Source organism: Gambusia affinis, linkage group LG06 (assembly GCF_019740435.1).
Source record: "Gambusia affinis linkage group LG06, SWU_Gaff_1.0, whole genome shotgun sequence".
In the NCBI taxonomy this organism is placed as follows: domain Eukaryota; kingdom Metazoa; phylum Chordata; class Actinopteri; order Cyprinodontiformes; family Poeciliidae; genus Gambusia; species Gambusia affinis.
Window position 1 is genome coordinate 26,029,157 of NC_057873.1, and position 26,657 is coordinate 26,055,813.

The 26,657-nt window shown below is 38.4% G+C and overlaps 2 protein-coding genes across 11 annotated transcripts in view; one reads left to right on the top strand and one right to left on the bottom strand.

Annotated features, from left to right (window-relative positions):
• Positions 1-26,657, bottom strand: part of dixdc1a (DIX domain containing 1a) — a 28,570-nt gene that overhangs the window by 1,569 nt on the left and 344 nt on the right. The window contains exons 1-15 of one of the 8 annotated variants that reach the window (XM_044119203.1): positions 12,996-13,355; positions 12,701-12,877; positions 7,735-7,892; positions 7,490-7,638; positions 5,404-5,493; positions 5,089-5,142; positions 4,952-5,002; positions 3,437-3,541; positions 3,266-3,319; positions 3,003-3,140; positions 2,291-2,368; positions 1,265-1,426; positions 1,092-1,158; positions 813-921; positions 225-333 (exon numbers count right to left, since the gene is read on the bottom strand). In XM_044119203.1, the coding sequence (XP_043975138.1) occupies positions 225-333; positions 813-921; positions 1,092-1,158; positions 1,265-1,426; positions 2,291-2,368; positions 3,003-3,140; positions 3,266-3,319; positions 3,437-3,541; positions 4,952-5,002; positions 5,089-5,142; positions 5,404-5,493; positions 7,490-7,638; positions 7,735-7,892; positions 12,701-12,723 (1,347 nt within the window). In that variant the 5' untranslated portion in view covers positions 12,724-12,877; positions 12,996-13,355. Of the gene's footprint in view, positions 1-224; positions 334-812; positions 922-1,008; positions 1,159-1,264; positions 1,427-2,290; positions 2,369-3,002; positions 3,144-3,265; positions 3,320-3,436; positions 3,542-4,951; positions 5,003-5,088; positions 5,143-5,403; positions 5,494-7,489; positions 7,639-7,734; positions 7,893-12,700; positions 12,878-12,995; positions 13,357-26,657 lie in introns of those variants that run through there. The other 7 variants (XM_044119206.1, XM_044119201.1, XM_044119205.1 and 4 more) reach the window with 7 other exon arrangements.
• On the top strand, positions 19,331-26,634 carry nkapd1 (NKAP domain containing 1). 3 transcript variants are annotated; one of them, XM_044119217.1, is made up of 6 exons: positions 19,331-19,448; positions 19,715-19,791; positions 21,927-22,015; positions 22,979-23,119; positions 23,236-23,289; positions 25,291-26,628. In XM_044119217.1, exons 2-6 carry the CDS (start codon positions 19,723-19,725, stop codon positions 25,727-25,729), a joined length of 792 nt encoding a protein of 263 aa, XP_043975152.1. In that variant the 5' UTR covers positions 19,331-19,448; positions 19,715-19,722; the 3' UTR covers positions 25,730-26,628. The 3 variants fall into 3 exon arrangements, with proteins under 3 accessions (XP_043975152.1, XP_043975151.1, XP_043975153.1); XM_044119216.1 differs by having other exon boundaries at positions 19,350-19,448; positions 19,675-19,791; positions 25,291-26,634; XM_044119218.1 differs by having other exon boundaries at positions 19,389-19,448; positions 21,910-22,015; positions 25,291-26,634.

Sequence of the window (26,657 nt, forward strand, 5' to 3'; positions counted from 1 at the left end):
TAGATACTAGACCAAAATGATCTGGTTAGATTTTTTTAATGCTTTTGTAGCCTTGAACAACTTCTCTTGAAATACTGGCATGTAAAATCCCAATAGTTGCATTAAAGTTTGTTTTGTAACCTGAAAACATGTGACAGAATTTATGGATATTTTTGGAAGAGAAGTGGAGAAAGTTTTTATTGTTATTCTTCATGTTGAAAGTGATGTTAAAGTGAGTGACCTACCTCTTCTTTCACTGTGCCAAACTCTGGGTCAAGAGCCTTGAAGTGGTATCTGAAATTGCCCTGTCTGTCTACAGCAGCCTTAAAGTCTCGCAGTGTCACTTCGCCCAGCCTGTAAACACACTGTCAGTTATGATCTATGCATCCATACACGCCAAGAAACATGAAGCTTTACTAGGATAAACTAGAAGCTGCCAAGGAACCCACTGTAGAGCTCTGGACATGCCTCAATCAGGCTTCAACTCTCCAGAAGCAATTTGTTTTTGAAATTGAATAAAAGAAATATATCGTCCAACAGGAAAGGAAAATATGACAGAGAATAGGGGTCACTTTGAAAAAATGGTAAAAAATAAAATTACAAGAGTAAAGTCATAATATTGCGAGAATGACATCAAAATTTAAGATTAAAGTGATTATAACATTATTCTCAGAATATTATGACTTTATTCTCAGAATATTATTACTTTGTTTTTCTACTTTTATTTTTCTATGTTCTTTTTTCTTAGTATACTTTCCTTTTTGCAGGAATAAACCCTTCCACAAAAAAGAAAAAATCATTACTATTCCAAACTTTTTTCTTTTTTTTGGTACCTTTTCGGGATGTTAATCAAAAACGGAGTGAGCGAGCGATCTGTGAAGTAGAGCACTTTAGTAGAGACGACGGCGTCTAGTCCCGGGCTGCTGTGCGAGTGCGCCACTTCTGAAAAATAATGACACAAAGAACTTTAACTAAGACAAAAAAAAATTAAAATCTAATTCTGTAATGGTTCTGAATGATCCATCTCACACAAGTAGGTGTGTAATAAAGGGGATGATTTGATTTAAGTCAGGATGTTGCTGAACAGAATACGAAGATTCTGCTCGTCTTACTGGCGCTCGGCGGCCAGGAGTCACGGTCTGTCGAGTTGGCTCTGCGTCCTGGTGATTTAAATTCCTCCTAGAAGAGAAACATATTATACAATTACTCCTGGGGAACACCTGCTGAAAACAAAAACAAACAAAAAAAACCCCATTTCAGAGCCAGCGTGTGTAGCTGCTCTTACTCCTTTCTCCTGTCTCCGCTGGTTGTCCAAAGAGTGGAGTCGGTCCATGAGGCTGGCTACGCCTTGCTCCAAAGTGTCCAGGGTGTGATGCTGGGGGTCGTGGCCCGAGAAACTGTCCCTCAGACTGCGCAGCGCTTCCCTGACGAGCTGCAGCTCCTCACCCTGTGGCAAAACAGACTCGGTTCAGTTCACTTTCACAGAGTTGAAGCTAAAGATGAAGGAGATGGCAAGGAGGCTTTTCAACCTCCAAGACAAAGAACATCACCATAAATTAATGATCAAAACATTCCAGAACAAACCCAGCCTTCTGAATCAGCTTGTTTAGCTCTATTAATGACTGACTCTGATGTTGCTAACTCAACAGATAATGGGAGAGTGAACTGCTCTCTCTACAGCAGATATAAAGTATCCAGAGCTTCTTGAAAGACCTAAGCTATCGCTCAGTCCCTTATTGTATTCACGTTCACTGTTGTTGTCTAGGTGAAGACCAAGTTATTGATGGCGCTTGACATTCTTCCGTTTGTGAATAAAACAAATCAGATAAGAGTAGATTTCAATTCGAGGTGAGATGGTTGCTCAGTCTCCATACTATAAAAGAAGTTTGAATTTAACACATTGAAATTGGGCCGCCGTCGCTTTAAAAACCACGTCTGAAAGGCGGAACTAGTCCCACCCAGTTGTTTTGCGACACTCCAGGTATGTTTTTGATGAGGGCATAACATTAAAACATGTTATGATGTAAAGATCAAAAAAGTAAACTTTACATATTACTGTCCCTGTAAACTGTTAGTATTTTCCAGCATTTTCCTTATAAAGTGTTCTGAACGACTCCCCTGGGTTGTCCCTCTAATAGACAAAGCGTTTTACACACATTCCATAACATTTCACAACATGTTAGCAGAATCACATAAAAATCATTGTACAGCTCTAAAAAATTCAGAAATTTGCAGAATTTAGAATTTGTGTTGTTTATATATAAATATATGTAATTAAAAAGTAATAAAAACCCAAAAAACTGATACGTACTTGTGCATTGTGCTGAAATGTTGAAGGAGAAGTCGACACCACCAAGTTGCTACAGCCACCATTCTCACCTCTAAATGTCTGTAAGATGGAGACATGGTAGAGTGGGGAAAATACACTTAATCTGAAGCTTTATTTAATTATTTCAACTAACTCACATGTCAAAAATATTCATATAGGCTCTAAGATGTTGTTACAACCTCAAACATTTTCCTCAGCAAGTAGAATCTTGAAACAGGGTTTTTCTAATCTGGTATAATCCAGATTCATATCTGACTATGTATCAAGGAGCAGACATTTACTTTAAACTGCACTAAATCCTTCTTTTTAAATTTCACTTAAATTGCATTTTATTATTCCAAAGCCAGCTATTCAAAAAAGTTATGTTTTGAAGTTAGAGTAAAACTTGGGAGCACTTGTGTTTATTTTTGAGTAATTCTTCTTTAAGAAAAGCTCCCTAGTTCAGGAAATTCATTAAAAAAGGCTAAAAAAAAACAACCCTTCTCTGATTAATGTGCTGTTTATTCAGCAGTGAGAACTGGGCTCTGTAGCCTACAACACAGAGTTGAGTGAAAAAACACAGCTTTGTTTTCAAGCTTGGCGCTGTCTAAATGCATCAGTGGTTCCGTTGTATAAATGATTTGTTGTTTTGATAAGAAGAAATGTGCGCCCCGTCATGTGCGAAGGCTCTCTGATGATTGTTAGGTTTATTCACGCTGAAATGCTGGACTGTGGCGTGGCGACGCTGCAACCACGGCGCTCTCCGTACCCGTCCGTGGCCGACTTCGTGTGCTTTGTGCTGACTTTCATCGGGCTTCTGTTGCTGCGGCAACCTGTCCTTCTTCCCCAGCTGCTGCTGCGGATGTGGTTTTGACAAAACAGACGGACGAAAACAAAAATAGAAAACACATACGACAAAAGTGATTACCTGCGCGTGAAAAGAAAATCCATTACGGTGTAAATAATGAAAGGCCGTACCTCATATTCAGTGAGTAATTTGTTCCTTTCACTCAGCTTGCGTTTGAGCTCCTCCTGCAGGCGGGCAGAGTGGGGAATACAGTAAGCTCTAGATAAGATTTCTTCTACGTACACTTGCATCCCAGCCAAATATTTTATCAGGTTAAAAAAGGAAATCATCACTTGTCTCACATTTTCTCCTTCCAACTGATCTTTGGCCATGTTGCACCTCAGTAGCTCCTGCTTTAGCTGCAGCACGGCGTCCTCCTGCACTGACAGGCGCTGCTGCAGTGCATCCTAATGAGAGCAACGGGAAGATCAGAGAGATCAGCGCGCAAAGGCGGGCACATTGTTTCCATCTCATCAACAGCCATCCACTGTTTCTCCTTTTTTTTTTTCTTTTTTTTTTTTCGTTTTTGTTAAGGAATCAAATCGAAACTTTATATGTGCAGAGACCCAACAGTCAATCAAGTCAAACTACATTTCCACCATTTTAAAGACTGTAAATGCATCAAGAAGCAGCATTTGCTTCAACTCAACTTCAACTTTTTAAGTTTAATAAAAACATGTTTTGATACATATACAAGAATCATTTTGTATTTTGTTGTCGTTTTTGCTGCATTAAAAACTATTTCTGTTGTGGGAACTGTCATACATTTCTTCTGCAACAGTGAAGAGAAAGGATTTCTCAGTTTTAGAGTTCTTCAGAGTTTTTTTTGACATTTTGGTCACACTTAAATGTTTCATACCATCAAATAAATTGCAGTATAAGACAAAGATAACTTGAGTAAACACAAAAAGTAGCTTTCAAATGATGATTGAATTTATTAATTGGAAATATTAAATAATCTAAACCAGGTGTCTGTAACCTGTACCTCTTTACACTTAAAGTAATATTTCTCAATGCAGATACATGTTTCAGTAGTTTTTCCAGTTTTTTCATGGAATAATTCCATTGCTGCATTCGTCAACAGAATGACACTAAAAGTCACAATTATATTCTTTATTGTTTAAAGTCTTAGGTTTTTTTCTCCCCCATAATAAATAATAATAAAACAGAAGTAATCTATATGAGGGCAAATTTTACATTTTAAGGGTTATTAAGTTAATAGAAACAGAAATTATAGTCAGACTTTAGTCAGACTTTAAAGAAAACTAAATCCGTACTGGCCAGAAAAGTCTGATTGGTACACAAATCTACTAAGTTTTGTCATTTGCCATTTATTGTGAGAAATATGTTATAAGAATCCTGATATATCACTATCAGAATAAATTCCAACGAATGTTTAAAACCCCTCCAAAACTGTCAGGATTGTTAGTTTTACTATTTTTTCCTTTATTTGTTCGATGTAAGTGTCAATAATATTAATAAACTTGAGAATATGACTAAATACAGTTACAGAGTGAAGTTTAGTGATACAAATCACACTTCAATATGTGCTGGGTGTCCTAAAGAAACCTCTGACAAGTGGGAATGTTTTTTAGGAACAGTTTGTGGGGCTATAATTGGTGTGATACACAGTCACAGCCACACAGTTACCCAAAAAAAGACGCAACAAACAGATTTTATGGACACAACAGAACAGAAAGACATGGTGATAAAGCTTTAAGTGCATATCACCTCATCCAGAGTGCATTTAAAATAATAAAAAAAGATTTATGTCCTTCACTCCATTTTAGCCCCAAAGATAAGTTAAGAGGTTTTACCTTGATGGCTTGAATGTGTCGCGTCTCCTGTTTGTGCCTCAGGAGCTCCCTCTGTGAGCCACACACACATGTGAACACCCTCATTACACAAAAGGAAGCTCATCTATATTAATTGCAATCACACTTCCACACTGTACCTTCAGATCAAGGCCTTCTTCCATGCTTTGGTCCAGACGACTGCGGATTAGAACCTTCAAAGGAAGAGCGCATGAGCAGGATAATTAGAGAAGAGGAGAAAATGTCAGAACGCATGAAGAGGCAACAGAAACGCGTGACAGATCAGAGAGAATTCATCGGCTCGCCGGCTTCTCCCACCAACACCCCGGAAGGGAGTGACGGCTGAAAAATATCATCACAGGGAGAAGAGGCCTGACACGGATGCTTCACGCAAAATCTGCGCCCGAGCGGGGCCTTCTCAGGTCAGCAGAGATAGGGAGGGAGCCGGAGCGTACCAGCTGCTGCTCCATGGTCGCCCGGCCGTCTCCGAAGCTCCCGGATCCGTCCTGGTCCTCTTCAGGGAGCGAGCCGTGCAGCAGCAGACCCTTAGGGAGACAACATGGGAGAAGGAACGCGCCTCAAATTTCGGCGTTGGAAACAGCGGCGTTGCCTTAGGGCTGGACAATAAATCAATCAATATACATGTGATAGAAAATTCAATGTATAGGATCACTCTGCAGCGATGGACTGGCAACCTGTCCATGGTGTAATCCGCCTCCCGCCCCAAATGTCTTTCTGGAGACAGGCACCAGCACCAGCACCCACTAGGGGTGATTGATTGATTGATTGATTGATTGATTGATTGATTGATTGATTGATTGATTGATTGATAACTGATCAAGAACCGTAAAGCACTCTGGGGGATGTAGGCAGAGGGAAAGGCTTTACCTGCGCAACCTCTCACGGTCAGCTAGCAAGGCGAGTAGCATTGCTTTTTGGTTACCAAGCAACTGACCAACTAGCGCAGCAGCGGTTAAAGGTTTTGCCACCGGGCTTCATAACTTGCTTAAAAATAAACAACGGCGTGGAAAGAAAACCAGAGATGCACAGATCCAATGTTAGTATCTGTATTGGCACCAATATTGAAAAAAAATATTCTAGATCGGGTATCGGCGACGATGTTCCCGACACATAAGAGCCGATCTATGCAGTCTAATTCTATGCTTTGTGCTCTGAGTGGTGTCAAATTTGATTATTTATTGTACATTATATTTAGAATTTCTAATTTCGCTTTCTGAATCATTTGAATTATTTTTGCAGTTTATTTTTTACATTTGACCAAGACAGTCAACCTATTGTTGTTGTCAGTTTTAGTTTCTTTATCAAATATTTTATTCCTAATTCCATGACTGAATAGATCAAAGTTGTTATTTTTGCATCTTTGACCAAGCATGTGAATCTATTTAGTACTTTAGTGTGCTATACTGGTGCAGAATTATCAGATCAATTTATGATTCAGTATATTTATGCCTGTGTTTAAAAAAAGAAACACTTTAAGTCAATTCAGCAATGTTTTTCTGTTTCGGGCCGGTATTGGCCTATGCTAAAGTTCAGATATTGGTATTTGTATCAGAAGTGAAAAAAGTGGATCGGTGTATCCCTTGTGAAAACTCACTAAAACAGGAAACGTCACGGCAAAGTTTTGGCACTATTTCAGACGTTCAAAAAAAACAAAAAAACTAATCAATAATTATCAGCATCGTCTGGTATGAAACTCTTACGTAGTGATATGTTCTGGTTCTGAGGATGCACCGCAGACTAGAACCAGAAAAGCTCAGTGGTCTGGAAGGATCGATACGTTATAAACTTTAAGGGGTATGAATACTTTTGCATGGAGTCTGAGAAACAAGGCAGTGCAATTGAGCTAAATAGAAAATGATATCAAAGTGACTACTGCGTGTGGAAGAAAACACACCTCTGAGTCTTCAGACATGTTTATTTATAGTGTTCTTTGCAGTGTTGTTTTTTATGTATTTCTGCAGCTGCACTGCTGAACACAAGAAATGGCTGTCTCTATTTTTAACTACAAAGGAAGAACACTGCTTTTGTTTTTTCTGTTTGTTCTGAGTAAATGTACTTGTACTATGTTTAGGTAAGGCACAGTTGTTGGCACTGTTTCCTGACAGCTAAAAGGTCCCGGGTTCAAATCCAAGCATAGACTCTTTCTGCTCAGAGTTTGCATGTTTTCCCCCATGCATGCTTTAGTTCTTCCTCCAGCAGTCCAAAGATATGCCTGTTAGGTTAAATAGTGTCTCTAAATCGTCCTTAGATCTGAATATCTGTATGCAAAGTATGGGTAAATGACTAAAGGCAAGATAGGTGGATGTTTGGCTAAATTCTGAAAAAATTCTGCGATTTTGTTTTGTCCCCAGTTGCTCCAATCCTCTCAACTTATCGCAGTTTATTTGATGTGATTCAACCCACTGAAAAAGGTCTAGCTTGACCTGAATGACATCTCATCACATGCTGCGTTCGTCTGCAGCGGTTCTGCCTCCGTACCGAGACCGGCCCGTTTTCCGGTGCCTTATCACCCGGAGTTACCTGCAGCCGGAACACCATCCTCCTGGCCTCCTGCATCTCCTTCTCCAGCTGCTCCTGGTGGACGTCCAGCTGCTCCTCCCAGGACTTCTCCTCCTCCTCCTGCCCGTCACGGCCGAGGGTGGGACACAACCCACAGAGCGGCACATCCTCTGAGGGGAAGAGACAGGGAGAATAAGCTCGGGTGCTTGTTTTTGAAATGGCATGATATTTGGCTTCTACGGGAGTTTCGCGTGCCGCCGACCGACCCGGGACAGATTTCCTCTCTGTCGGCTCGGATTTGTCTTCCCGAGTTTCCCCCTGGTTATCAGGCCGATGAGAGGCCGCTTCTCCTGCGGGGGCCTCAGCGGACTGGGCGATAAGGTATTCCTCTTTGGGGGAGTGGGCAGGGCTGGCAGAGCTCAGGCTGAAACAGATGGTAGGAACAGGCTTTGGGGGGGGTGGTGGAAATTTGTACACAGGCAAGCTGAGAGCAGGAAACAAATCTACAAACGTAAAAATGGAGACTGGATATTTCACTACCTGCCAGATGAAAATCTGAATTATTCCCATCTTGAGAAAGCAATTTAAACCCACATCATTTATAATCTTGATAAATAAAACGGAGTCTTGCAGAAGTATTTCTTGCAAAGTTTCTTTTTTTTTTTTCTTTTTTTTTTGACACAGGCAAAAAAGTCCTCTGCTTTAATGCCCCCCAAAAATTTAATTCAGCTCATTCAACTACCATCATGTAGGTGGGGATGCACCGATTTGAATATTTGGGCTGATGTCAACATTCGATAATAATATTGCCGTTATGGCCAAGAACCATTATACTACAGACATTGAATGTACTATATCTTCATGTTTCACTGTCATTTCAACACTGATAAAAATGGTCACATCACTGGACTTTACCACTGGTTTTCTGCTTTAGTGAAACTACCCACAATCCTGTGCTGAATGACCGTCATGCTCACATGACCAAACGAATACTAAATGACCAATCCATTCCAGAAACAAACGGCGACAATTTGGAAATAAAATTCACCTGATAATATTAACTAAGTTTTTTCTTCTTTTGACATGTTAAAAATGACTGATATCGGTCAATAACAGTATTGGTGCTGATATATTGTGCATTTCTTATTTAAAAGCAGATGATTAATATTCTTAGAAAGGCAATTTTGTTTACAGAAATATCAGAATCTATTTTATTTATGATTTTGGTTGCAAGTGTCTGATTTGCTTGTTATTTTTTGTTTTTGATTGTTGTGTTTTATTTTGAATATTTAAAATGCCTTCAGTTTCAGTGTTAAATGTTCTTTACAAAATTAAACTTTGCTGGTTTTTGAAAGGGTGGACTTGCATTACTGTGCCATTATCAATAAATTGCTTGAAAATGATGTCAAAACAACAATAATCACTGGAACAATTTATCGTACAGCGATGTCTGTTACCGAAACAGGCATGAGCACAAGTCTTCTCGTTAGTGAATATTGGTGAACAAGTAGCTACTAAAAGATCAAGAAAAACATTGGAAAGGTCAGAGATTAAGTGATGCAACAGAAATCTAAAACAAGTCCAAAAATAAGATAACCGAAAGACACAAAACCAAAAAATATGTTAGTAAAACATTAACAAAAATACAGACAACAAACAAAATCATGCCAAACGCTGCAGGCAAAAGAGACTTAAGAACAGGCAGCGAGAGTTCCTGTCTAGTTTTTAAAGGCAACTCTCTTCAAAAACCACAACCGAGAAAGTTGAATCACCTCAAAGTTTCCACCTCATTTTTGGGACAACTAAAGCAAATCTAGAAACACTCAGCGCAGAAAAAAAATCATAGATACAAAAAAATAAAAAAAAGCCATCTGAACTCAACACCCTGCTGCAGGGAGGAAACAAAAAATGTGAGGAAGAAAAAAAAAAATAAATCACACAGTGGCTTAGCAGTGGGAGAAAACTGTACGGCAAAAAAAAAAAAAAACAGCCCGAGGGATTCCATTTGCACGGTTAAACGTGTTTCTTCCCACAAATAAGCAGCACGATTTCGACTTCATGTGACCAGGCTTTATGCTTATCTGCAGGAATTACTCAACGCAAGCAAACGCCGCAACGGAGAGCAAACATTTGTGTCACTTTGGCGTTCACGCTGCTCCAGTTTAAAACCAACCGAGCACATTCCTGCAATATCTTCAGCTAAACTGGAAACATGCCTGAAGGAACCGGCAGCAGCATGTGAAAGTGAACTAGGGAAGCCGCTGAGATGCTAGCACCGTAGCATGTAGGCAAAATGCAGAGTTTATTGGTTTCAACTGAAGTGAGCTTTCTCTTCACTATTATTTTATCTACGTGACTGAATTGCTGTTTTAGGCTTCTGCTCATGTTATTTAGAACAAGTCAAACCATATTAAAAAGACATAGTTATATGTTACTTGATTGATTGGTAAAGAACAGTTTAATAATAAAGAAAAAAATAAAGAGCTAAAAACTCAAATTCTTTGAAGTAGGTGAAGATTTTGACATTTATACTGATATAGATTTGTCAACATTTTTACTATGAAACTGAAACTAAAGGCAAGGAAAAAGATTTTTGTGGATTTTATACAGAGAAAAACATAAACAAAGGAAATATGAACATTTATAGATATAAAGATCGATGTGCTGACCTATATCTACACTTATATAGATATATGTTTTTTGGTTTCATTTACTTTCCTTTTGCCGTGCTACCTTAAAATCTTTCCTGGGCCTAAAATTTTCTTAGGGATTGAAAATTTTCCAGGGCACTGGCCTTTGGGTCTCTATGTGTAATTTTGATTCTGTATGACTTAAGAAAATAACAAAAAAATAAAAACCAAACATTTAAAGTTCTGCTGGCATTTTTTGTCTTTAAAAACATCCCTGAAGTTGCTTGATAGAATAATTCAATGGCATAATAAAAAAAGCAGCAACAAAAAAACAACAACAAAAAAACCCATGAATAACATTTAAGCTCAAGCTGAGCGCATGTAAACATTTCAGGAAAAACAACTTATATTCATTCTTTGTCCGAGGTGCTCAACACCGACTGAACGAGTTTTATTCAAGAATATTTTGTTGTCAAAATGGAATGTGAAAATGAATGAACAAATTGTGTGTGTGTTTTTATTATTTTAAAGAAACAAAACACTTCACCTTATGTGTGAATATTGGATGAAATAACTGAAATAAGAGCCTGAATTAAAAATTTGGCCTCTTTTAATCCAGTTTTATAGAAGACGATGACCTCCTAAAACATGTCTGCCTTCACTGAGAAGGATAAAAGTATCAGATTTTAGAATCCCCAGAGTTGTTTCTTGGGGTCACGTCAAAGCAGGAACTGAGCATCTTCTCAGATGCTGCTGTAATTATCCTCAAGTGTTTTTTCCACAGCAGACCAACGAGCTGTTGGCTCCCGCAAATATCGTCTCTGCATCTGCTGGCGCTTTTGGAACAGACGCCATTACTCCAAAAGCCTTTCTGGTGTTAGAAACGGAACAAATACCACGCAAACCGGGAACATATGGGTTGAGCCGGAGATTAGGCGCTGCATGGGATTTGCACAGGATGAGCTTTAGTAGCATCAGATTAACCGGATTTAATAAGCTCTGTAGGAAAATGACTGAGAATGCACATTTGTTGATCGCAGTTAATATGCGATTTAAAGTAATTTGTTACTTATAAAAGAAAAACATATCATCTAGTTCACAACTGACCTCAACGTTTCTAACCAGTGGTACCCAGCTATTAAAATTAATTGTGGCCAACAAAGCTTCTCCACCTTGTAGTAGTATAGGAGATGTGTATAGTTACCTTACTCTATTACTATATATATTTAAGCTGCCTTTGTTTTTAAGCTTAAAAGTACATTTATCTCATGCTTTGAAAGTATTTTTAAGATGCTAACAATAACAAGTAGGTTTGGACAGTTATTGTATTATTTATCATTTACTGCGATAAATTTCTCATTATGATAAGAAATTTATCACGATAAATTCCAATTAATTGAAACTTTGGTTGATAAATGTTGAACTTTTGGTCAGTTAGTTTCCTTTTCAGACTTCTAGCCAGAACCTTTAGTAATGACCTGTATGTCATTCAAGACAAAAATGAGTTCAATTTTTAAGTAATTCGATATTAATGGTGTTTTATTACATTTCAAAGCCCGATTTTATTGCATTATTGCAAATTGCGGTGTTATTACATAAGGCAATGCTACAGGGGCTGCAACTGCTGTGACACACAGTTGCAGTTATACAGCTACCCAAAAAAGAAGCAATAAATGGTTCTTATCATCCCTTTTAATGTTATCAGTTATCACAACAGCACCACAAAGTATTATGATAAAAGTTTAAGTCTGTATTGCTCATCTGTAGTCAGTAGACAGAGAATATGTTCTGGATGAATTAGACAAAAAATTAATTTGCTGACCTGTTTGCAAAAATGTGATTTGTATTGGAAAACTAACACTGTACGTAATCCTGAACACAAAATCCCCTGTCTGAAACATGGTGGCAGCAGGATAAGGAAAGCTGGGATTGAGTCAAAGTCTAAATCTATGCTTAAATATAATTGAGAATTTGTGTCTAATCCTGAATATTGATGTTTTTGTACCTTAGCTAGCTAGTGTGGGAGAACTTGAGCCGCTATGCGAAAACGAATCAGCAAACGTTTGTAGAGACCTACCCCAAAAGGCTAACAAATACAAATACTAAAGCACCTCATGTTGTTCAAATTAATTTCTAAAAATTCTAATATAGATCCTAATAAAATAGATCCTAATAAAATATTCAGATGTTTGTTGTTCTCTCAAAAAAACTACTGCAAGGCACTGGAACAGTAATTATAGGTAAAGTGGTTCAGAATAGATCTGCTACATACATCAGTGGTTGCTAGGCACTGGAGGCTCATATCACACAGACACAAGCGGACACACCCACATCCACTGCAATGTAAACATGCAGTAATCACCGGCTTCCTTTGGGTTATAAAGTCTTCTCTTTACGACGAAATAAATTATTGAGCACGATTACGATCCACATGTAAGTCAAGAGAGGATTCTGAATGCAGGCCTGATGCTCTATGTATTTCTGCCGCTGATGCATACATGCGCTGTCGATAAAAATAGCTGCCTGTAGGCTGCTTAGCGTGTAATGTTGGAATAATAACAATGTTTCTTTCTCTCTTTTTTTGTAAATAGCCGCGTCCTACCATTTCATCTGCTTCGCTCCCATGCTGTCGTTTGTTGCCTTTTACCCTCCCACACAGTCGGAGTTGTGCATCTGGGTGATGCCCCGGTTCTCAGTCAGGACCATAGCCCAAACAGAGCCGGAGGCTGCGGGGAATGGGGAAGGGGAGCAGCCGCCGCAGGAGTCTCCACGTCGCACACTGTGTTCAATCAGAAATAACAGCACGGTCAAATCCACTCCTACAGCACAACGCTGCAAATCCAAATCAAAGAAGGAGGGGGAAAAAAGCCCCAAACTCCGTTTCCCCTAAATCATACCAAAGCTCGGTCCAAGCTGGCACAGGGAGAGAAGGAGAGAGAGAGATTGAGAGAGAGAGAGAGAGAGAGAGAGATGCAGCTCAGCAACACCAGCGAATGAAGTCTGCCGGTTTTCTCATCACTCTCACCAGCTCCCTAACACGAACACAGCGTCTTTGTGTTCCCTGTGCATCTCTTTGACTCCTGTGTTTTCTTTTTCTGCCGGCCCTTTTTTGCATTTCTCCCCCTCGTCCTTCCCCCCTTCTCTCTCTCGTCCCTCCTTCTGTTTCTTTTCTGCTTCGTCGCACTGGCTTTGTACTCAGTTCTTCCTTCATTCAGAGAGCAGAGATGTCAGACATTGCTCCGGCTGTCTGGGTGTGTTTACTCTCCCCTCCCCCCTCTCTCCTCTATCTCCAGAAGGAGGAGTGAGGTTTTCTTCCTTTATTCATTTTTCTATGTTCCTTATGTCATTGCATGTAAAATTAAAACTAGCGTAAGGAAATGCCAGGGAGGGTTTTTTTTTTTTTTTTTGTGATGGCACACCGAAATTTACAAATAATTTTAGGAGCTTTATTAGAGAATGAATTTTGACAAATTAAAATGCAAATGAAAACTTTGATCAATTCAGTAAAAATACCTACTATGCCACATTAAATCACTACATAAAATGGTACATGGATAGCAAGTGTTATTTTGTTCATTTTTTTGAATCTGGATTGCAGCTATGATAAAAAACCTAACTTTTGAATTTTGAATCTGAAATGGCAATTTTATGTATGTTGGTATTAGAGTGCAGTACTTCATATTGTGGTATCAATCTGATACCAAGTAAACAGAACCTGTATCACCGATACTGATATGAGCTTATTATTCAGGTGCGATATATCATCAAATTTCTGACATTTAGGAGTTACTGAGGCTTTTTTCCATTCAACTATTTAGTTGAAACCTAGGACCAAATTTAGATATAAATTTATATATGTGTCTACAAAATACCTTGATAACATTTTTACATGATAAACAGAAACTATTTACCTACCGAATGCTACAAGTTGCATCGTAGTTTATGTATTTTTTTTTTTTCAAATAAGTTTGTTCCTGTTTTTCCAGCTGGCGAAGAGCGCAAACTCCAGGTGATTTTGCACACAGTATTACTGATACAGATATACATTATTTTACTGTTCATGCTTTCTGTTCCCTTCCAATGAGTTAACACGCCTAACTGCAGAAATCAGACCATGTCGTATGCGACATGAAAATGTCAAATACAACATTGTAGTTGTAGGTTCTTGAACCAGCAACCTACAATTTCAGCTCCTCTTAGGCTAAAAAGCAAGGGCCTCCGATTCCAAACGGCGACCCGAACGACAAACCTGCGAATCAAAAAAAAAAGTGTAATTTAAAATGTCTGTGACAGCTCACAGAAATGAAAGGCTTTCTCGTACGCGTGTGGTTCTTATGGTAATCGCCCCTCTAAGAGGCTTTTGGGCCATGGGAACACTATCATTAAGTTGTTAAAAATGTTGCTGGTGTCATCAACTAAAACTGTGAAGCAGCTCTTTATGTGGCAGCTTGCAGCTCTGTCCAGAGCCAAATGACAGTCTTAAAATGTGTATAAGCATCATCGGCGCATGCTTCAATGAGCCACTGTGCTGCAGACCCATGAATATGTATGTGACGCAGAGACAGACTGATGCTGCAGCTGATTTATAGGCAGAAAAACAGCAGAAGCAGGAGTGTGCCCGTCGCCGACAACAAAAGTACAAATTTTACTTTGGGAATATATTTTCATACAAAAACGCAGCATGCTGAGTCTAACTTGCAGCAAGATCTGATGATATCTTCGCTTTTCTGTAAAAGTTTTAAAATGCTCAACTATTTATGCACTTTGTCAACACAAATTTTACTGTATTCTAGTCAGATTTCAATTAAAGAACAGCACAATTGTGAAGTTAAGAAAGAAAATGTGCAGTTTATAATTTTTTCTTTTTTTTCACAGGTGAAAGTTGCAAAAAAGATTGCATGTGTTTGTATACAGTCCCCTCTCAGACAACAGCGCAAACATTTCGCTGTGATTACAGCAGCGATATTTTGGACAGCTGTTCCGTTTTGATGGGAAAAGGAAAAAACAAAGAAAAGAAAAGGAATGAAAAGCAGTTTGTGCAGCAAAAGCAGCAGTCTGACACATTCTGCATCTCCTCTTGAAGCCTTTCAGCCCCAATAAAGTTGTGTTTGTTTCCTCACGCACTGATTTTCATTCCTTTCAGGGGCACTTTGATTGTTGTTGTTCACATATTAAAAGCACAAGGACGAACTCGGGTCCCAAGGAGCAAGACAATAAAACTTCGGCAGACCATAATGCAACTGTGGGAACTGGGAGGTGAGACGGAGGGTGGGGCGGCACCATATTTATTTTTCGAGATTCATTTATGGAGGATGTATAAGCATCGACTTCAGTGTCAAAAATGTGGATGGAACGTCATCCTGAAACTCGGGGGGCCGCCAGGAGGGGGAGAAGAAAGTCTGTTTGCCCGAGGGAAAACAAGCTGGCAGACAATTTGTAAATCAAATGAGTTGCTAAAATAGAGCAGATTGTTTGTGCACTCACAAGGAATTTTGATTGCAAATTATTACTGCGCCTGCTACAAAACATAAGTCATCAAGGCTTTTTCATTTTAGTGACCTTGAAACAAATATTCATGAAGCACCTCTGATAAGGTTTTGTCCCTTGGTATCCCATTTATATTTATTGTCAAACTCTATTGAGGTAAGAAATAGTTAATATTTAGTGTAGGCGTATAAAAGAAAACCCCAAGTTTCACAGGCTCTCTGTTACTCTGCTTTTATAGATCGGTTATAATCCCATATTTCACAATCCTAATTTTGAAATGAACGGATGTTTACTTCTTAAAAAAGAGCATATTTACTCTATTGTAAAATGATACATATCTTCTGATAGATGATATTCACTGACAAAAGCAAAATTTCCAATAATCTTATTTTTTAATGCCCAAGAAATTCCTGATTCACTCACGTCTAGTCCAAATTTTTCTTATAAATTCATGATAAATTTGAAATGTCTCAGATAACTAAGTAAGTATGGACACTGTATTCAGTTTTAAAGTGGTTTATAGCTGCAGTAGATAACTTTTTAGCATGGCCTTTCTGTGCAATTCTGCTTGATTCTCATCTCCCTCCGTCTGGGATTTCTCCCACTGTGGTGAATTCCTCCAGCAGAACTTCAACCGGGCCAATCAGCGAACAGGACGAGAAGTCGGGAACCATGACGAATTATATTCTGCCTGTAGCATAGCAATGTTGGTGGAGGAAGTGACCAGAGTCATTCAGTCCATGTTGGCTAAATACTGAATTCACATTAACAGATCTGTTCAGCTTGGCACTTCCCTCTTCAAAAACAACCGTTCAGAGCCAGGAGGAGTGTGTTACCACCATCAATCATGCTCACACACTCTCCATTGCTTTCTGCAGGCCTACAGCTAGTTCACCACAATGAAATCCGCAAGCTAGTTAGCATGGCCACTGATGACGGCAGATAAACAGTATTCCTTTAACAGTGAGTTGTTTCTCTGCTATTAACACAGCTGCAACTTGTACACGAGTTTGATTGACAACGCTGAGACCCTCCTCCTGGCTCTGATTGGTTGGTTTTGACCAGGGGCGGTGCATTATTGCAGATGGCAACAGGACTACAAGGAGAAGGTAGAATAAACAGCTCACACTATAAGAAAAACTGTGAACCATGACTGGATCTAAAATTAGTTAAATAATGCTTGCTTTTATCCCCAAGACTCAACTAAACGTATGATGAGACATAGGATCTAACAATATCCATAAGACTGTCTTACAGAAGAATCATGAAATTAAGTACATTAAAGACACCCTGAATAGACCACAGCCTAATTGGTTTGCACAAAGTCATCTATCTTGTTTGTGTGTTGAATGCAAACAAATGATCTTAATTGCTTTACATTAGAAAAGGACATGGAACATTTTGGATGAACCCCGTCTGAGCTTCTTGTAGTGTTATGTGGATCCCACTGAGGGCAGCTATTTAGCAAAAATAGGTTACACAAAGAGTTTCTGCTTTTAGAGGTAACTTGGGTTTATTTGGGTCAGATTTCAGTCAAGAATGGACAGGCAAAGCTTTCACAAAGCCCAGTGGGTTTTAGCGGGATCTCAAGTGGTTTGCAGCTTCGAACGGGTTTCCATTGCCCTGTTTTTAACTCCATCCATCTTCCTCTCACCTCTGACCAGATTCTCCATCTCTGATGAAGTGAAGTATCCCTGCGGAACGATGCACCACTGTGTTGGCTGTCTGGCCCAAATGCAAGCCAGAAAGTTACGTTTTAGCCAAATTTGACAGTGGAATGTTCTTTCATGCTGTATCCTTTGGCTTGTGGCTTGTTAAGGATTTCTTTTAATAATGTTCTTACGGCAGACATAAGACTGTCTTACGGTCTGGAGGTCTTCACATAATAGCTATACTTCAGCAGCAGTATCATATAACTTCTCTTTAAATCTTTCACGTTGACAGGGCTAAAACGTTTTCAGTATGAGGAAGAAAGTCGGACATTGTTTGTTTGTGTGGCAGGACGCGTCGTCCTAAAGAAGATGTGAGAGATCAATACTTTTTTTTTGTAAGGATTTGCAGAACTCACTCCCGTTTTATGAAGTTGTTGCATTTAGATATTGATGACCTGGATTATGAGAAGCTGATATTGCAAGGCAAGAAAAATCATGTAGTGTAATAAATGGGCCACCATAGAGTTTAGCTTTGTGTGTAACTTTCACTTCCAAAACCCAATTAACAATGTCTTCTTCTTTCCTTTTCCAACATTTTGTGCATTCTGAGTTGCACTTTTATCTTCTCATTACTTGCTTTTTAAAAACAATTCTCATAATACTGCATCATTTACACCTTTTTCCCCCTTTAGTTGTTTTCTAAAATAGAAAATCAATTTCCTGCCCTTCTTGTTTCTCCCCATAAGGATCTTTATTTAACTTTCCAGCGGCCTCTCTGCCTCAGATTTCTCTCTTATCACTGGGACACGTCCTTCTCTGTTATTTGCTGTGAACTAGTCTGTATTTAGATCCTCGCCTATGATTAAATAACAGCTAGCCAGAGATTCTGTAATATAAAGTGCAAGCCACAAAGATTTTACCTAGGAAAAGTAGTAGTAGAAAAAGCCTCAAAATAAACTCTGCTTTTATTGCAGTAGAATGAGCACACTATAAAAAAAAAAAGTAAAATTGATGCCTTTAATTTGAGTTAATTTAGTAGAGGGAAGAAAAGTAATCAATGCCGTTGTAGTTAATACTTTGCACAACCATCTTTTACCCCAAGAGGACAACACTTAGTTTTCTTTGATAATATTTCACAAGGTTTGTGAAACTAGATTGCAGAATTGCTGACCATTCCTCTTTGCACAATCTCTATAGATCGTTCACTGTCCAGGGTTATTTTCTTTGTCCTCTTCAGCTCACTCCACAGGTTTTCAATTAGATTTAGGTCAAAAGACTGAAATGGCCGTGGCAAAAGGTCATTTTTGTCTGGTAAACAATTTATATGTTCATCTGGTCAAATGTGTGGATTTTTTTTTTAACCAACTGAAAGATCCAGTGACGGTACATTTTCAGAACTTTTCTTCAGAGGCCACCATGTTTCTTTTTGGGGTTTTTTATAGATGTCTTTATATTTCAAAGAAATTGAAAATGATATTCAATTTCTTAAGGATACAAAGAAAGGAGCGTTCCTCTTTGTACAATCTGCTAAAACTACCTGTAGTTAATTTTAGCCATGTTTGCCCCGTACAAGATTTGAAGTCCTGCAGCACTTAAAAAACTTAGCAAGCAAATGTTAAAATATTTTTTCATCCCTTCCCATCTTCCCCACTGTGTGTGGTTGCCAGAAACTTTGATCTTCGTCTGACTCTGACAGTTCACGTTTTTAATTATTGCTCTAAAAGCAGAGATCAGCAAGTGCAGGGCAGTCGTTGGTGTCATACGTATGAATATCAACACACAACTGTCTGACTTGAAAGCCATAATCTCTTGTACTGTCCAGAAAGAGAAATGAGAGTCCATGTTAGACCATATTTTCACTCATAAATTTAAAATTCCTAGGCCTTTTGATGAAATAAATAAAAATTATAAGTATAAACACAACCAACAACAAAAAATATGCACCCCTTATATGCGTATACATAACATATGCATTTTATGATATACACATAGAATCTGTACAACTATCAGACGCCAACTTAACAGAAGGCTCCCCATCTATTAAATGTAAAAACGACTTGCCACAGCCAAGATTCAGCAGTATGACGTCATTATTGTCGACAGGCCGTTGGTCCAATCAGCAGTCACTTTCTCCCGACGTCCTGTGACGCTGCGGAAGTGAAGACTTAAGGCTGTGTTGTCTTCCTTTCGAATTCTGCTGGCTTTTCAAAGGTACAATTTGTACGTTTTATGGTACATTGAGGATGTTTTAGTAGCTTAATGAATGGATATTGTAAACTTACAGCAGGCTGTTGAAAAGCCTTGCACTCTTTTATTCAGCATTGCTAGCTTAAATACAGAGCCAACAGTGGTGACTGCTCGACTAGTTGCTGAAAGAGAAAGTCTATCTTCTGCCCTGTTTTTTTATACCTACTTTTGATCTTTATTCTCTGAATAGCTGTTTCGTTTGTGTTTGATGGACGTGGGTCTCTCGTCAGGTGTCGCCATGGCAAAGCAGCCGCTTGGGAAGACATTGTTGAGGAATGTAATCCGACACACAGATGCCCACAACAAGGTGCGTGTGGCAGGAAGCGACTAACTCAATAAAAACTACTTTCACTAGTGCTTCCTTTACGTAATTTTCCATGGCAACAATATATGTTTATACTCTACTTTCTCCTAAAGTTTGTCAAAATATCAGGTGACACGAACATCAAAGTAAAAAATATATATATATATGATGAGGGGTATGCTAATCGGTGCACAGATCACTGTAAAAGAGATCTAACACTCGGGGTGACATATTGAGGTTGGTGCGTTTTAAAACAGCAGGAGGCTGATAAAAGTTTTTTTCCACCCCTAATTGTGTGAAGTATAGTCAAGCTGGTAGGTGGCTCTTAACTCCATCTTTCCCGTAATATACATAAACGTGTAATTACCGAGGTAGTAAGGGGTGTTTAAATGAAGTGCACATCTAAAAGTAGCTTCTATAAATGGATGTAAAAATTTAATAGAATTCATGACAGCATGTCAACTTATAACTGTAGCTGATAAATTAAATCATGATGGTGTCTAACATTTTGTTACCACAAAAAAAGAGTTTGATACGTCTGTACGAAATTATTTGTGTTAACTCTGAAGCAGCTATTAGTGATGTACTCCACAGATCTCCCTTTTGTGGAAAAATGGCTAAAAGAGAGGGGTCGTTTAAAGGAAAAACACAAGAAATGAGGGGGACTTTAGCCCAAAAATGATCCTAAACATACAGAGAGAACTGCAATGGAATGGATCAAAGCATGCTCTCCAGTCAAAGTGTAGGCTAGCAGATGTACTGCAGCAATACGTAGTATTGAATTTGTTGGTTGGGATAAAAAAAATGCATGCAACACGTTTCAGATTTGTAAACATGTAGATTAAAAACATTTAAAAATGTTAATTTTATAATGTAATTATTTTTATTGTTCTCCCCTATGTACTCCATTGTGTTGTTCTGTCAAATAAAATCTGTGCATAAAAAAAGTCTTAAATTCATGTATCTAAAAATATGGCTTAAAATTTCTTAAATTCTTAAAAAAAATAAGTTGGCCTTAAATATGTTAATCACAGGTCTTAAGTTTTGTCAGTAACAAACTGCTAAAATGCCCTTGCTAGCTAGCTATGGGTAAGTGCAAATTTGCTGGTCGATGTTCAGCTTTACCACTGGTTCACTTTTGTTGCCAACCCATACTATCCAACATCTATTCTGTGAATAAACATCTTGGTGCTACGTGGGTTAAAACCCCAGAAATGTCACAGTTTTGTTCCTCTGACTCCAACGCAGCTACTACTGTTAATCTAAGAGCAACCTTTGGTGCGAGACAAACTGTCTGACACTTTTCCCTTTGGTCATTTCTGTCATGATGCAGTTCTTAAATTTTAATAGGTGAAACTTGCAACAACAAAAAAAACTGCCATGAAATACATAGTAGTTTGTGGCTGTAATATAAAAAAGTTTAAGAAGTAGGAATAATTTTTGCAAGGCAGAAGGTAATTTATAGCTCCTACATGATTAATATCCCCAAAGTAAGTCAAATAACTATAGATTATGTAGAAATTTTTTTTATTTCAGCATCTGATGGTGTTATTGTTTTGTTCTCAAAAAAGAAAATAAATCTGTGCCTTTAAAGCTAAGTAGTTCCCGACAGAGACTCATCAAAAGCCACTTCATTTTTGAGTTTGCCCAACACAGTGGAGTGCAGTTAAACAGCTGATATAAAAAGAAAACACTTTCAGGAATAATTTGGTGCAGGCTGGCAGGCGGATTGTGCTCCTGTGTGGCTGCGTCTGACAGGCTCTCATTTCCCAGCATGCAACTGCATATGCTAAGAGAAGCTGCTTAGACAATGTGCGGCAGCTGTGCCAGCCGGTTTCACCTGGCACCGCTCTCCTTCAGCTGAGTAAAATTGCAGCTCACTGCCACACAACAGAGATTTCTTTTTTTACTTTTTTTTTTTTTGATTCCCTTAAGATAGAATTCATTGAGTTTCATGTTATGCCAGGGCTTAAACATTGGTTATGCATATAATCTGATAGAATTAAGGTCAGGGCATTGAAGAGCACACATTTTTTTCTTATAAGGCACAATAACTAAAATTAACACGCAGTACGTAAACGCTTCACACGCAGTCTGTCCGGTTTTTCCATTTATATACAGTTGTTGACCCTCCGCAGATCCAAGAGGAGATGGAGATGTGGAAGATGAGAGACTGGGAGATCCAGGCATCCGACCACAAACATCTACCCAGCGCAGACATTATGAGGTGGGAGCAGTAAACAGTTTAATTTGAGCCGGCCGAGCAAAAGCCGCACAGATCCTCATTGTTTGGGTCACACATTTCTCCTACGCTGGCTGGAAATTGATTTTAAGTATTATTCCGTGTACAGATACCTCTCCCTTTTTGCGGGTCCGACATTTTAAATCTTGATAAAGATGAGAATTTTTGTATTCACACTGAAACACGACATCAACTAACAACTATTTTAGTTATCAACTATTATGATGATTAATCAATCAGATAAGAAAATGGCACATTCTGCACTGTCATTTGAACACTTGAGCCTTTTTATGCAATATTAGAACTATGTTAAAATATACAAATAAATAAATTTTTTTAATCAGAAAATAAGCATTTAATTCCCTAAAATGCAATAATATATAATTCCTTTAGTATATATTTGATCATTTGTAGAAAAGGATAAATCTGCAGCTAAAGAAATCTTAACAGTGGGAAAACTTGGACTTTTCTGCTCAATTTAACTTCAGTTATTTTTTGAGGGTTACATGAATAATAACTGGATAGCAGAAGGTGCGTAATAATAATTGAAAATCTGGTGAAGTTAAATTATGCCACTTTCTGGTTAGAACGTTTTTTTTTATTATTTATCGTCAATTTAAAAATTATATATGTGTGTAGATATATTTGTATATATACATATATATATATATATATTTATTTTTTTTATTTTTTCAGTTTTGGCCTAGTTATTGCTCTGAGTGTGTTGTTCTTTCAGTAAATTCCTTTTTTAGTTCTTGATTAATCACAAAATTACTTGACGATTATTTCAATTAATCGTTTCATCCCTACATTGAAATAATAATAGATTATTACCAAGGGATAGCGTACCCGTACTTCAATATGGAATGTTGACTTAGAAATATAATAATCTTTGACAATTTTACTTCAGTTGCCCTTTTTGACTTATAAATTTCAATCATATTCCAGAGGAGGAATGCACTGCGATCGAATGTCCGACCATCCCAGAAACACGAGCGCCGGCAGAGAGCGAGCATCGGAGCACGACGACAGAGAGGCTCGGTACTGGACACGCAGGCTCTACGAATTTGAGGCCGGTGATCCAGACAGGTAGACGTCGTGATGTTTCTCGCCATTTTGATTTGTAGTGCCCTGCTTTTGTTATTTTGTCAGAGACACGCCAGAAGCGCCTGTGCTGTAATTGAACGCTGTGTTCCACTTCACAGGTGGGGGCACAGTGGCTTCAAGGAGCTCTATCCTGAGGAGTTTGACAGCGACAGGTATGCAAAAAAATAAAAGCCTAAACAACAGAAAAAAGAAGCTGGTTATGCAATTCTGTTTTGAAGCGACATTCATGCAGCTACCAGTGTTTCCAGGGCAAAAGTCCATTCCCAGTTCTCTATTAAGTGCTTTCCCACTCTGATTTTGACGAATTGCCTTTTTTGTATTAAAGTAGGGTTATAATGTAAATTTTTGACCTTTTTATGATATTATAATATCATTCCCTCATCAAAAACCTATCTGGAGTGTTGCTCTGCTTCATTCATGCATGTCTGAGTAATCCTTCAATCTCCCATGGCAACCATGCAGGGGGTGCCTAAACACTTGCTCTCACAAAGCTCCACCTTGGAGCTCCGGTAAGAATGTTTGTAAACAGCATGTTTGTGATGACTTCCTGAAGGCAGAGTGTCAGAAAGAGCAGGAGCCTCTTAAAGAGACAGAGGCCTAATTTCAAGGCATCAAATTGCAAAGTCAAATTTCTTTTAAGCCATGTTTGATACATATACATAGGGTTTTTATGACGACTGAAGGTCACATAGTTATTTCATTGTGCATTAGAATTGCACTATATGCCTGGAAAATACATAATTTTCCCTTTTAAACTATTATTTGTTTTACTGTAATGGCTTTTCTAACTGCATTAACTGAAAATGTCCAAATCATAGTTCTCTCCTAAGTAAATTGTACATTATTTTCTAATAAGATGACAAATTCAGTATGACTAGCATGCCAAAATGTCAGAACTAGAATGAAAATAATTTGCTAGGGAGTCACAGTATCTCCAGCAGCCAGGAAGCCTTCAAAATGAGCCTAATGAACAGGTGATTTTAAAAACTAATGTTCTCCATGAGAATGTGCTGCTGTTCACTGAAAATTAATGTAATTCGTCTAACATTTCTCTGAAATTCCTTCTTCCATTTTGCTTCGTATTCACAGTACTTAAGTCTTAATTTCCGAGAGACTCGCATGCATTTTGGAAATTACTCTATGCCCGTTTTGCACTGTGAGCACTTTTACTCTATTAGACGGTCATTTTAAATCCCTCTCAATCACCTGATGTAAAATTATTTGGTTGAGGACACACCTTAAGGAATCTGAATGAATGTGGTTTTACTAACTGTATTCATTTTTCAGTTTCTGAAAAAAGACACTAGAAGCAAATAATCTTAAGTCCTCTGTTGGCCCAGCCCTTCAGTTAGCCTCAAGTGTATTTGAGCACAATTTTTGTGTTTTATTTCTTAATGTAAACCACCTGGAATGGACTGGAGACCTGACAAGGGAGTAACAACCTGACAAAATCAAAGTAGCTCCAAAAATGACAGTGGGCATTTTGTTTCTATCTTTTATATTAAAGCGACAGTGTAATGTATTTTAGAAGCACATTCTGTCTTTTTATAGCACAAATAAGTAACTATGTTACCTTTAGCTGTTATACAAATGCTACGCATAAATATCAAATCTGAGAAACTCTGGAGCTTGGAAACTGCAACTCCGAGTAGAAGCTGCTGTCTTGAAGGCGGAGCTAGGTCCATCTAGTCGTTTTACACAGCTGAATGGTTGTCACGGGAGATGGGAGGATTTCTCAAAGATGCATGAAAGTATCAAAGCAACACTCCAGGTATGTTTTGATGGGGAAACAACATTATTGCATGAAGAAATGTTCAAAATAGTCAATTTCACATATTACTGCCCCTTTAAATCTAACCGTCGAAACCAAAACAAACGTAAACACATCGTAAAAATAGCTTCATTAAACCAATATGTGGGGGCAATTTAGTGGGAATACTTTGTTCTCAAATCAATCAAAATCAATTTTGTAAGAAAAGATGGACTGATTGGGCTTCTCCAAAGCAATTCGTTTGACTCAACACAGTGCTTTGTTGCAGTCTAGGAAATATTAATTATTTTATCTAAAAAATTACATTTACTGGTGAAAGCAAAGGGTGTGTTTACGTTGCTGTGTTTTGACTAGTTTAACATTGTTCACTTTTTTTTTGCAGTGACAAAAGTGTAACCATGAAGAAGAACAGACACCGCAAAATGAAGAAATCCAAGTCTGGCACCGAAGCATGTCTGTCAAAGAGGTCCAAAAAATTGTCCCGAAAGAAGAAAAAGAAAAAGAGGAAGAAAGCAGAGTCTTCGAGCGACGACAGCAGTACGGGCGACAGAAGTGAGACGAAAGACAAGCAAAGGAAAAAAAAGAGAGGTAAAAGTCGACACAAAAACAAGAAAAGTGTGAAAATCCAAAGGAGAGATGAGGACAGCAGCTCGGAAGAAGGCAACAGCGGAGGAACAAAGGAGAGACGGACTAACGGTCGCAAAAAGCGAAAGCGCGACTCCCTCAAGGACTCGGACTCAGAATTGGACTCGAAAAAGAAGAGGAGGAAAAACTGGAAGGAAGGAGGCGAGGAGAGTTCGAACGATAGCTCGAATGACTGAGACGCAAACACGTGTTGAGCTAACGACTAGAAGAGCTACATTAAGATCATTGTTTTTGAGCTCATGAGGGAGGCCTCCACCGTGGGGCCGTGTTGTGTCTTTAGGGTGCATCAACAACCAGATGCTGTTGGTCCTTAGTCTGCTCCTTTTTAGGAGAAATATCTGAGCTCACTCAGCAGACTGCGTGAAGAACAATGGAGCAGTTTTCCATCGCCTAACGCATCAGGAATCCTGCAGGACGCAGCCTCATTGATCACTTGTTTCCTGGGTCGCCTCAGACTTTGGTCCAAAAATGTACTTTTTTTTTAACTGTATTTAATAGAGTAAAATTATGCAGGTTCAATCAAGTGAGACAAATTGTGTTTTTCTACAAGAGCTTTTTAGGTTTATACATTTTATACATTTGTTGCTGAAATATTGCCACGTCTAAAATAAACCTCTATTTTGCAATTGTTTTTCATTTTTCTAAAAAAACTGAGGAAAATTTGTAAAGATCATTCCTAGTGATATTCAACAATTTTTCCCTCTAGTGTCAAATAAAGTGTTTTTTATACAAGTATGGTATATATTTGTTAAAACTGTCAACATGTCATAATCTTATGAGATTTTTGATATGTGAAAAGATTTACTTTCTCCATGTCCTCTCTGAGCTAATATTGCCCTCTGGAGAAATCCATTAGTCCGGAGCAAAAACAACCAATCAGAACCGGGAGGAGGGTTTTAGCGCTGTCAGTCATTCTTATGTACTTGTTGCTAAACGGGTTAATGGTGGCTAAGTAACTTACTATTACAGACAAACCGTTTATCCTCCATCGTCACTGGCCATGCTAACCAGGCCTAACATTTGCAACAGGCTCTGCTGTCAGGCAGAAGCTGTAGCTTAGAAAAGACAAAGAGGGGAGTTACTAAATAATTCAGAACATAAAAG